General features: G+C 40.8%; 1 protein-coding gene across 1 annotated transcript in view; it reads right to left on the bottom strand.

The window, feature by feature from the left end:
* Positions 1-12,871, bottom strand: part of scfd1 (sec1 family domain containing 1) — a 40,549-nt gene extending 27,678 nt beyond the window's left edge. The window contains exons 1-10 of the mRNA XM_080413796.1: positions 12,806-12,871; positions 10,912-10,982; positions 10,367-10,455; positions 9,086-9,176; positions 8,647-8,769; positions 8,259-8,346; positions 7,949-8,038; positions 6,537-6,592; positions 5,449-5,534; positions 4,846-4,945 (exon numbers count right to left, since the gene is read on the bottom strand). Of these exons, the coding sequence (XP_080269922.1) occupies positions 4,846-4,945; positions 5,449-5,534; positions 6,537-6,592; positions 7,949-8,038; positions 8,259-8,346; positions 8,647-8,769; positions 9,086-9,176; positions 10,367-10,455; positions 10,912-10,982; positions 12,806-12,836 (825 nt within the window). The 5' untranslated portion in view covers positions 12,837-12,871. The remainder of the gene's footprint in view (positions 1-4,845; positions 4,946-5,448; positions 5,535-6,536; positions 6,593-7,948; positions 8,039-8,258; positions 8,347-8,646; positions 8,770-9,085; positions 9,177-10,366; positions 10,456-10,911; positions 10,983-12,805) is intronic.
* Positions 12,872-13,139: the final 268 nt, after the last annotated feature.

Here is a 13,139-nt window from a genome sequence, read left to right as displayed (position 1 = left end):
TTCGAATCAAAGAACAATATAAAATTTGTACATTCTCAGAGTTACAAATGAATAAATGAACACTGAGGATTTTGCTGTGTAGTACCAGATTCTGAGCAGGGTGAGTTTCTCTCAGTAGGAACTAAGGTAAATGTCTTTTGAGAACTATGTGGAGAACAAGGGTTCCCTTGACCAAAGCAGCCATTCTTTATCACTCGACAACTTTGAAAACTCCCAGCTCGTCTCTATTATTCCTCCTCCACATTTGTCCTCCTCCACATCTGTCTAATAGAAAGATGATGCATTGAAGGATTATTTTCTTGGATATCTTTAGTGAATTGTTATTCATTAGTGTTCATGGTTTTAACAGCCACTAAAAGTGACCTATTTATTTTTGTATCATATAGGCCTATTAACTAAGATTATTTAAAATACTGAATGTATATATTTTTTATTTGTTACTGGTTTAGAAGGCATTTGTAGAATCGGCCTCAGGTCTTCATGGGTTAGAGTAAAATAACTGTAGTTTTAGAGGTCAGAGGTCAGGTCTAGATTTCATATCAACATGATTTTACCACCAATACCTAAACCTTAAACATTTTACTATCTATTTCTGTTGCAACTAGAGTCAAGTAGAAGATACACTTTCACTGTTAAATATGGAACTAATTTAGGAGAGGACACACACACACACACACACACACACACACACACACACACACACACACACACACACACACACACACACACACACACACACACACACACACACACACACACACAAGTGGGGAGTGGTTTATCCAGTGTGTGTTTCTCAGGGGAATTTAACTTGATCATTCCTAGACAGGTAAGCCCCGCAGGAATGTACAGGAATTGTATTCACACACACACACACACAGTCAACGGGCTGCTGTATCTGCTATATACATTATGATAGCAAACAGGTGTGCATGACTGCATGTGTCAAAATGTCCACCCTTGAAGGGTACATTCTGACCCACAAGCAATGATCACCTACATCTCCTGAGACACATAATCTTTCACTGTCTCTCTCTTTCACACACACGCACGCACGCACACACACACACACACTCTTGTACAGTACTTGTGCAAGAGTGCAAGACCACCCTAACTCTGTGGTTTTCAAACCTTTTGTGCCCAAGCCAAGGCACACCACAGGGCGAGTGTTATAACTCTTATTACTCTGTAAATGTTTTTTATTTACTCTTGTCAAATAAAATGTTTAAAATGTATATATTTTTAGGATAAGTGTGTAAGAAATAAAGAAAGAAATATACTGTACACTGTATATTGCAACAATAATGTGTGGTTGCTACGAAATCCCAAGGCACACCTGGACTCACGGCACACCATCCTAACCTCTATCCATTACCACTGTATGGTTAAAGGGATATTCACTTTAAAAAATGTCATCGTCTACTCAGGCTTTCGTGAACACCCCACACAGTTTTTAAGTTGCTTGATTCCGTATTTAGATATTTGATATTTATTTTATCAGACACGCCCCCTTCCTATACTAACCCATTGTAACTTCAAACTCCATTTCAACCATGATAGATTAATCAAGAACACCCGTTCTTGGTTCTGGTAAAAAGATTTGGAAAATTAAAAAATGTAATACAATAAAAGATCAAATAAAATAAATGAAAAAAGTAATCGAAAAAACATGGCCCCGTCACGTATTAGGAGGGCAGTATGAGTCACCAGAACCAAGGACGGGTGTTCTTGATGAATCTATCATGGTTAAAAGAAAGAAAAGGGTTTGAAGTTGCAATGGGGCGTGTCTGATAAAATGAATATCAAATATCTAAATACTGAATCGAGCAACTTAAAAACTGTCTTGGGTGTTCACAAAAGCCTGAGACGATGATAAAATGCCCCAACATTTTCTTTAAAGTGAAATATCCCTTTAACCTGCACATTTACTTTAACCTTAATGTGAGTCTAAATATCAGCGTTACCCCTTAATGCAAGCCCTAACCAGCCTCTTGAAATGCAAGGAGCAGCAAAATATCCAAATTTTTTCTCACACTGATGCCAGTAAACTATCCCTCTCTCTCTGAAGCAGATCTGTATTCTCTGGGGTGTGTGTCCAGTATGACAGATCTATGTTCCCTGGAGAGACATCAGACCACCCGTGTCAACAATGAGACCACTTGTGTCACAACATCAATGACATCAACAAACTGAGACCTCTGTTCATCTGCTGTAGCTTAGGAGTGGGCAAGCTTTTTGAGCACAAGATCACTGAGCCCTTTTCCAAGGCTGGCGAGGTGCATATCAGTGAAAAGCAGAATTCAGCAATACAGATTTGCCTGTCCGGCAATGCTCAATGAGAATGTATGTGGTTAGAGTGTCTGCCCTGAGATTGAGAGGATGGGGTTTGATTCCCCTGCCGGGTCATACCAAAGACTAGAAAAATTAGACCCAATGCCTCCCTACTTGGCACTCAGAATCAAGGGTTAGATTGGGGTAAGTCCCTGCGACATACTAGCGTCATGTCCAAGGGGAGTACTTGTACATCACGGCTGGGGGATGTACTTGTACATCAAGCCACCTCATGCAACAGAAACAGTAGATAGGCTCCTGCCATATTTATATGGGCCTCATGGCTCGGCAAAGCTTACTTTACTTACTGACTATAGCAAATTACCCCTTTTCATATACAAATCAAATGTTGGCTACATGGTTTTAATATTCACGATTACGACAGAATGAATAAGATGTATTTGACAATATGACATTGCAGAATAAATATATTGAACTGCAAAAGATGTTCTGTAGAAAGATAGCATGAAATTACTATCATGAGGATGCACAGTTGGGCAGCATCAGTAATGTCTGTTGCCTCGTCCAGCTGGAGGGAGCAACGCGCACAGGATTTTATTTTATGTCCTTTTTTAGCTGCGTGTCCAAGTACTCTGAAATCCCCTCACATCTCCATCACTGTTCTACTGGACAACTGAAGGCTGTTGATGTTGTCAGTTCTGTTCTTACCGTGGCCAAAACAAATCCTCGCCAGCTGAAAGGAACAAACGCCTCCTTGAATACCTCACCATCCTAAAATGATTTCTGGTGTTTGGTGAAAACGTGGCACACATGACAGGAGGCTGCAGTGGTTGCACTGACTTCGTGAAAACAGACTGCTGTGTTGCTAGTCTAGATTTCAGTTCCTTAACCACTTTCACCCTGGTGACCCTATTTTGGGCATGTCATTACAAGCAGACATTTTCAAACAATAAAAAAATGTCCAAAGACATTCTCACCATTTTCAAAAATAGCTACAATTTCAGACAGTGTCGTTCCAAGTTCCCTTTCTTCACCATCGCTGCACAGCTGTTACAGATGAAACAATTCCATTTTCGTATGTCTTTTGTGTCATAGTGTCTCTTCCTGAACTCATTCTCAATACTGTTCTTATCTTATTAACTGAGATTTAAAATTTCAACAATTTCCAAATGCTTCCACCTAAAAGTCGGGAGCTCAGAAAATGAGCTTCTGTTTTGTCCGTACAGTCGCGTAAGTAAGTCCTACAGGAATTAGTTGAAGGCGAGCTACCTAGCTGCTTAGCAGAAATGGAAATTCAAAAATATATTTGTCGGTGAGCACCGCGTCGTGATTGGTCGAACATCGTTCCGGTCTTAAAAAAGTAAATGACTCCTTCCTCTTCTCAAAATTCGAAGACTGTGGAAGAGATAGCCCGGCTTGAGAGACTAGCCTTGTATTAAACAGGTAATAAACCTGGTCTATTGATATGCTGCTGCCAGGGCCATTCCTATGTTAATTCATGCTGCGCTGCTCCGCTGTTATGTTTCATTAGGGGTCACATTTAAACCAGCAAGACTGAGTGTGATTGGACATTTTTACTTTGTAATTCTTATTTGATCATCAGTATATCATGAGCTGTCTTCACACTACTGACATGGGTTAAAATGCTATATTAGACCCGCTGTAGAATTAATTATACTGAAATTACACACCCATTCTTTGTCCACCCTTTGCCGTGTGAATATCATTACACAGTGTAGAGAATAAACTGCAGGCTTTCTTGTGCGACAGTAAGCAGTAGGCTAAACATAGTCTTTCTCGTGTGTGATATGTTTGGAACAAAAACAGAGGTCAAGTCAAGTTTAATTTACAAAGATCGAAGAGTCTATGTGCCCCTAGATGGCTTCACACAGGCCCATTGTTGTGGTCCAGGACTTTTAAAAAGGTTTTCTGTAAACATTTTTCCATCATTAGCTGTTTTTGATTCCTGTGTGAATAAAACCAGATGGTTGTGAGTCTCACTGTCCCGTCAACAACCAGGGGCACAGAGTTTGCCTTTCTGGTATGTGGTGCAAGCTATACTAAAGTCATATATGCTACCTGATACAGTCTGGACAAAATTGTAAATGCAACGCCTAGCTCACAACGCGCGACGCATTGTGAGCTTGTCGATTGTCTATTTTCGGCCAAAGATATTTAGTGTAGAGGAAAAAAAGGAGGGGGGCTTGTATAGACCCCGGTCAACTAAGTAAGGGTTTAAGTGGTTAAACAGTAACGAACTCCACTATTTTGGGAGGCCGTGGCTGAATGGGTGGTGAAGCTGTCTGGTAAGCGGAAGTTCACAGCACATAGTTATTCACCATATCAGTATGTTATTATTTGACAACTACATTTGATGGGATTGTCGACATTGGTTGAGCTTAAGCTCTGTTTAAGTCAACTTCCTCCTCACTTTGCTTTCCCATCTTTGACCCTCTATCCGCTGGCCATTGAAGCCTATTAGCAAAATCATTGGACTGGAGTTAAATATACAGACAGTCAGACAGACAGACAGAGAGCCAGACAGGAGATTCTCACCAGTACGTCATGGATCAGTGCCTGATAGGTCCAGGTGTGATGTAGGGGCGTGGCCAAGTCAATGTTCCTGTCAGCCAGGACAAACAGAGGTCTCTGGAAACTAGTGGAGGGATGCAGGGTGGGAGCAATGAAAGAGAAAAAGTCAAGAAAACCTGTCCTTCCAATGATACCATTAAATTCAATTCCTAATGGGATTATCTAACTATAGCCAGTTCTTAGGCTACAAGGTTAATTGGAGTAAGTCAATTTGTCCCTCTAAATGAATTTCCTAAATCTCCCTTAGCTGTTAATAAGAAGGGATTTACCTTACAATAATATTGTACTTATAGACGTAATTGGGGCACATTGTGAGCTTGTAGATCTGCTACTTTTGCGCAACACATTTGTACGATAAAGTATTGAATAGGGTTTAAGTGGTTATGGAAGAGAATTTCTAACAGTTTCTTGCACCTGTACTTGTCTTGTGCTCTGACTTGTTCACAAAAAAACATAAAAGAAAAGCTCTCATTATAGTGCTTATATATCTTCTTTTCTCTAAAATAGGAATAACTTCATCTTGCTGTTTTTAAAGCCACTAGAAAGGTAAATCCTGCTCTTCCTCACCTGAATTGTCCGGCAGCGATGTTGTCTCCAGTAAACAGACTGTTCCTGGCATCACGAAGGTTCTCACGCAGCTTCTTATCCAGCTTCTGCACACACAAATATTAGGTTTTACTGACACTAATGTTATAAACTCACTGATTTAGGTTATAATCTCGTCATTAACACATTGATTGCCAAGATCGCATCGATGCGTTCTTTCAAATCCATCGCTTGCGTGCCAGCATTCAAAAGAACGCATTGATGCGTTCTTTTGAATTTTCATTGTTTAATCTGTGATCGCACGGCTCTGTTTATTTCTCATCAGCACTTTCGTTTTCCACTTACGTCACACTCACCCGGAGCCGGATGTAAAAAAAAAAAATCATTTCCGGGTCACATTGTTTTTCTCCGGTCATTTTCGTCCAGGTTTTTCACACGGTATAAAAAACGAACGGACAGCTCAACTTCTATTGTCTTTGGTCCGGGTGACTAACAGTCATTGTCGTAGTGTATCACATTGTTTTCAGGCCGATCAGCGGATCAGGGATTGTCGAAAACATAACATCCTGTGAATGACCGGATATGACGTGGGCCTGTTTGGGAGGGGGCGAGCGAGGTGATCAATGTGTGGATTTGCTGCTCTCTACTGGTGGAACTGTCGTATGTGCTTAACACCACAATCAGAGAATTTATTTGAATGAAAATGTACAAAACAAAAAAAATTAAAAACACGCAAATTGCTGGCACAGGGGTGAGTACCTTATGAATAAACTCTGGCAGTCAATGTGTTAATAGGGTTGGGATCCAGAACCGGAGGAACCGGATCCAACATGGAGGAACCGGAATCGGTTTCATCACATTGGGAACTTTGAGAACCACAACAATAATGCAATAATGTATGTATGATTGAATTTGTGTCTCAAGATGTTTTGTTCCAGGGACCCCCCAGAAGCAAAAAAAAATGGTTTTAAAAATATATATATTCAAAGATTTGCACAAATGTCGAGCTTGTAGATCTGCTATTTTTGAATAGCTAAAGAAATTTAAAATGACACAGATGCGTTCCCGTTCTCAAACTTGCTTTTCATATGAAAAGCAGGTTAACTCACCACAGCCACCATCTCTGATGCGTTCCCCCTGGGACAGCGGATAATTGGAACCGCACCTACACAACACAACATCAAACACACGTTTTAATATTTCAGATCTTTATGGTTCATTTGTGTTTTCTATATTTTATTTTGCTGTTTGATTATCTGTCTCAAATACAGTACCATAATCTCAACTTATGTTAACGTGTAAACTATAAAACTGAATCAGGTTCTAATAGTAGAGAACAAACACAAACACATCATTTGCTTTAAACTGTACGGAACGCGAGAGGGGAGGGTCTTACTGCATCAGGAGAGATCGTTTCACAATCAATATTGTCAATCAATATCACAGTGAACGGTTTTGGACATGCAAGGTTTCCACCATGTTGCTGTGATTTATGTAATGTTTCTTTCACTCAAAGTTCTGAACGGGCCGGGTGCCCACGGATATCCGACGGGCACCCGTGCTAACGGGTGAAAAATATACTTTTGTAAGTTCACAGGGACGGGACGGGGACGGGCGGTACTGAACTAAACGCCGGTGGGTAACATTTTATTGTGAAAAATCAGCACTGTTTCCACCCAAACAACGTCACTTGTGTAACTTAACACAACACACCGGCATAGAGCACGCCGGTCAGTTGTCTTAACTCACAAAAACACATTGAACATCCTGTTCAAGCTTTAAATTAAAATAATCTGACAATGTAAACGACACTTGCGTACGCATGCACGTTCTCGCGCTTGGCTATATATGGAAAGCTCGCTCCTCCGTTCTTCAGTTGACGTGCAGATTTCGGAACTAACCTGACCACTGAATGTACCGCTATTGTTGAAGGCTGCCAGCTTGTGTTAAAAGCATTTTAACACACTTTTAAATGGAGTGACAGTGTCTGTAGGCTATTTACTGCATGTAATCACGGGTAACGGGGCGGGCAACGGTTCCATTATTTGACTGGCGGGGCGGGTCTGGTTTGTATTTTGATATAGTGACGGGTCGGGTCTACGGATCTGATTATTGACGGGCGGTGTGGGTGCGGGTCGTCAAAATTAGACCCGTGCAGGACTCATGTGCCCATGTGACAACCCACTGGGGCCTGAAGTACAATAAATAAATGAACCATTTTAAATTAACCCTAGCGTCCATATTCTGGGGCTAACAATCTGCCTATTTTCGGCCAAGATATTCTGTGTACATTGAAAAAAAGAAGGGGGCCTTGAATAGGCCCCTGGAGGACCCCGGTCAACTAACTAAGGGTTTATAAGGTGGTTAAAAGTATGTGTGATTATGGAGGAGTGGAGGTATCTGCTGCCACCTAGTGGACATTAACATGAACACCAAAATCAACAGAAGAACCAGCAAATAGGAGAGGGAGGCAGAGGGAGGTAGGGAGGAAGAGAGAGATGAAGAGGAGGACGGTGCTCACCCAGAGTGACGAAGAAGCAGAACAGACTGTCTACGATGGTGTCCATGATGGCCTCCATGTCTGTGTCCACCAGGTCTGTCCTGTTGATGGCTACACACACACACACACACATAGCTATGATAAGCTAAATATACATATATTGTTCTTCAATGTGTGTGTGTGTGTGTGTGTGTGTGTGTGTGTGTGTGTGTGTGTGTGTGTGTGTGTGTGTGTGTGTGTGTGTGTGTGTGTGTGTGTGTGTGTGTGTGTGTGTGTGTGTGTGTGTGTGTGTGTGTGTGTGTGTGTGTGTGTGTGTGTGTGTGTCTCTCACCATGGTATGATATGAGCTCTTTGTTCTGATGAGCGAGAATAAACATGTCGTCTTCCAGAGTGATGAAGTTCAGATACTGGTCATACACCTGGCACACAAACAAACAAACACACACACACACACACACAGAATAAATTGTTTTATCATCTCCCCTCTTGAGGAAATATTTCAAATGACAATGTTAAAGTCACACAGTTACACATTTCGCACTGACAGATCAAGCTTTATACTCAGTAAAAGAAAAGCCTGTCAAGTAGTTGATGCGGATACAGAGATTTTGCTAGGAAAACCAGTGGCTATATAAAAAGCACTAATTGCGTCTAATAGTCTATTAACAGCTAGTGCTGCACTGGTGATGTCCACTAGTTTACGAAGTAATACTACTAACCTTGGTAACTTGGTTAACCGCATTTGCAGCTAGCGCAGCACTAGCAATGTCCTCTAGTTTACTGCGGCTGATGGCTGAGATGAAGTTCAGATAGTAGGACTCATACAGCTGATTCCGCAGGTCCTACAGACAGACAGGTACGGAGACAGACATATCTGTGTGTGTGCATATGTGTATCTAGTATATGTATCTGATTGCCTGTATAAGGTATAGTTTATTTATGTATATTAAGGATCATGGTTCATTGGTTTCTCTCTCTCTCTCTCTGTGTGTGTGTGTGTATATGTGTGTGTGTGTGTGTGTGTGTATGTGTGTGTGTGTGTGTGTGTGTGTGTGTGTGTGTGTGTGTGTGTGTGTGTGTGTGTGTGTGTGTGTGTGTGTGTGTGTGTGTGTGTGTGTGTGTGTGTGTGTGTGTGTGTGTGTGTGTGTGTGTTGTTACCTGACAAATCCTGTCAATATTCTCCTCTGTTGGCATGATGAAGTAGATGGCTGGAACATCTGGGATAGGCTCTCTATCTGAATGGAGTAAACTACACACACACACACACACACACAAACACTTTAGAGAGACCAAGTTCCAGAAAAGTAAACTTTTTGGAAGTACAAGGCTTCCACTCGACAACGTGTGTGTGTGTGTGTGTGTGTGTGTGTGTGTGTGTGTGTGTGTGTGTGTGTGTGTGTGTGTGTGTGTGTGTGTGTGTGTGTGTGTGTGTGTGTGTGTGTTTGTTTCCATTAGCTACTATATACCAGCCATTGGCAGGAGTCAAATTTGAAATGACCATTAATTAAAGTCATGTTTTCAATTAGCATACATTGACTGGCAAATTGTCAGTGAATGTGTGTTAGTATGTGGCTTCCTGAATGCAGAGTAGCCTACTACTACTGCCCTCCTGCTACACACAATCACAATGGTCACACAAAGGACACATGGATTTTCCAAGGGTGTGATAGCCACCAACATGGGCCGGGGAGCACCACGATTAAGCCAAGAAGTCATCTTCAGATGCACTCGTATCACATTTCAAAGTTGTATACCACATGTCGCAAAATCACACCATTCATCATCTGTAAAAAGTCCCCAACTTCCAAGCGGATATGTACAGGCACTGGGACTCCATCTATGACATGGAGAGAGCGCTGGAGCAAACCCTGGAAGAAATTGCAGGCAAGTGGCTTCCTTGGCATCATGAAACAGTAAACATAACAAGCTAATTATGTATGTAAAAGTTGAACAAGATGGAAACCCAAAAAGTGTTCCTGAAGCCATTTTAATTCTCCATAGTATGACGGTGTGGTTTGCCAAAATTAACAGATCATAGTTCATAGCGTTGTGCCATTAAACACAGAGTTACCAGGGGATCGCTCCAAATGTCAATAAACCGTATGCAAATTAGCCGTGCGGCCTGGTTAGAATGTCATCAAACAGTGTTGCTTAATTAGTCACTGTGCACAAAGACAGATGGGCTGCTGTTAGATTGTAGGCCTACATCTGTTCTTTTTTGGCAAGCGGCACCCTTGCGAAATGGAGTATAAATAACATGCCGTGTATTACATATGGATGTTGTTTTATTTGATATGGACCTTGAGTCTGAAATAAAGATGAATTGAATATAGCCGTCACATTTGGCTGCTAAATTTGAATCATATGGGCCAGGTTGGCCATCCAAAGAGTTAGCGGAAACTCTTGTGTGTATGACTGTGTTTGTGTGTGCGTTCTTACAGGTGCAGTGTGATGCCCATATCTCTGAGCTCTTTAACAGACAGTAGAGGGGAGATGATATCCTGTCCAAACCGGTCGTAGATCAATACCTGAATTTAAGAGTGGTCAAAGGTCACACAGCAGGAAATAAAATTGTTCTGACAGCAGTAATGATAACATCTATCTATGTAATAAAGTAATAGACTGCTGAACATTTTCCAATTTATCAGCGTTCAATGAAAGTGGAAATGTGAGTACTCCATTTAATTGAATTTTTTTGGATGTGCTACCTTTTTGGAATTTTTTTAATTCCTTTTTTTTATATGTATACTGAATTTGGGTCTAGCACTCCACTGAGAACCCATTGTTGATACGCAACCTCTTTTTCTTATTTTCCAATACTGTTGCCAATGTATAAGCCATGATGAATTTCAGTTTCACTCATGTACAAGCCAAACTTTCTGAAGAATGAAATCACATGAGCAATTTATTATCCACAAAAATACATTTCAACAAGTAACACTGGTAAAGCTCCAAGAAGTCAAGAATAACAGTGTGATCCTTACCTTCCATACTGGTTCAGATGCTGTGTTCTTCAGAGGAGGAGAATTTAAGTTCAACATGCGCCGTAGAGCAGCTGAAGATATGCACACACACACACACACACACACACACACACACACACACACACACACACACACACACACACACACACACACACACACACACACACACACACACACACACACACACACACACACACACACACACACACACACTTATTAACTAAGTGCTAGAATATTACATTTACAGAAGTGGTCTATTCGAAACAGTGTTCTAATCTAAACCATTGATTCTCAACCATTTTCATTTCAAGGTGTCAGACCCCTGATTCGATATGCTTTAGGCCACGGTATATAGATATCTCTGGGACCCCACTCGAAGAACATTGTTATTGTTAGATATGTCTGATATGGTCTGTCATTTGGTCCCAAATGGTCTGTATGGAGATAACTCTAATCAAAATACTAATACATTCTTGTATGTTCTCTAGTTGTATTATTTACTTGTACATGTAACTAATAATGTGAATCGGTGAAGATCGATCATTTAGCTGGGGACAAATGTTGACTGTAGCAGTTCAACCTGCATTTATGAGCATCAGGACCACAATACCTACTGAGAGAAGAGAACAGCATAGAAGGAAAATATATCCCAGTATATTATACTGGGATTAAGTTTCTTGTCAATATTGGTAGTTGCGGTGGTCTTTGGGCTTGTTTCTAAAGTGTAGTTAGTTGCTTATTAATTTGGGCTTGCTTCCTAATGTTGTTTAAACCAGTGGTTCTATGTCAAGGACCCCCAAATGAATATGTATTTGTTTTGTTTTAGTATTTTGTGCCAGGGGCCCACCCCCATACGAAATGTATGTTGTAAAATGTTTCAATTTTATTTTTTAAGATAATAGCCTGTGTGTGTGCTTATGTGGCCTAGTCGCTACTTTTGGGCATACATTACCCACTTCAGCACTATATACATTTAATTCAGCCATTTGAAAACAGCAGATCTACAAGCTCACAATGCGTAGCATATGTGAGCTAGTAGATCTGCTATTTTCAAACGTTTTTTAGACATTTTATACCTTTGAAAAATTGTGAAACGTGACATTCTGCCTACTGAGTACTTTCTACTTTTGGTTCTTTAAGTACATTTTGATACCAATACTTTTACTCTAGTACATTTTTAATTCCGGACTTTTACTTGTAACAGAGACAGAGTATTTCTACATTGAGGTATTGATACTTTTACTTAAGTAAAAAAAATAAAAAAAGAGTACTTTTTCCACCACTGACACTTACTGTGTATACTACTGTGTAGACTACTGAGTATACTACTGAGTATACTACTGTGTGTATACAACTGTACTGTGTGTATACTAATGTGTACACACAGTATACTACTGTGTGTAATCTGTGTAAACTACTGTATATACACAGTATACTACTGTGTAAACTACTGTATATACACAGTATACTACTGTGTAGACTACTGTGTGTGTGTGTATACTACTGTGTAAACTACTAACCACATTAGCAGAGCTATTTGGCGTCTCCCCAGCAGTCACTGTTTAGCTAATCCTAGCTTGTGTTTCGCTTGACAGCCACCAAATATACTACATGCCATTCCACAGGTTTAATTTCAGACGCGTTTCACAGTCAGCTATAGTGCTTTTGTGGCTGTACAAAACACCATTCATGGAGTAATTAATAATAACAAACACTTTGAATGGAGTTAACTGACAGGAAGACGCTAGCTGTAGGCATGATGCCACTCTCTACATCTCTGTCGACACACTTTTAGGGTTTGGAGGTGAATTATCACAACGTTACACTCTGAAAATTAAGTCGGTCTGCCAAAGAACAGAGGAGAATGGAAGGAAATATAGGGTTTTTGTCAAACCTGTCTGCTTCTCCCGTACGGACGCCGCCATGTTTTGTGTTGTTTATGCGGTGACGAGGCATCAGATGACGTGGCGTCGGACTAGTACTGTCGTCGTAGGATGACGTTGGGTCGTGGTCACGGCGACACCCGGTGGCCACTACTGGTAACGCACGCTGGGGTTTCTATTGAGAGTGGAAACCTTGTGTGGTTTACTGTAGATTATCATAGACCGACTAAGGGAAAGTTATTTCTCAGGCTCACACAAACTCAGACATGCAAATGTCTGAGATAAAAACAGCAGTTCTCCCAAATGCAACCAAAATGTAGCACTTAAAGGGATAGTTCACCCCCA

This window comes from Gymnoscopelus braueri, assembly GCF_963280865.1.
Source record: "Gymnoscopelus braueri genome assembly, chromosome: 19".
Lineage (NCBI taxonomy): Eukaryota > Metazoa > Chordata > Actinopteri > Myctophiformes > Myctophidae > Gymnoscopelus > Gymnoscopelus braueri.
The sequence above is the reverse complement of the archived record's forward strand: the minus strand, read 5'-3'. Positions and strand labels throughout refer to the sequence as shown.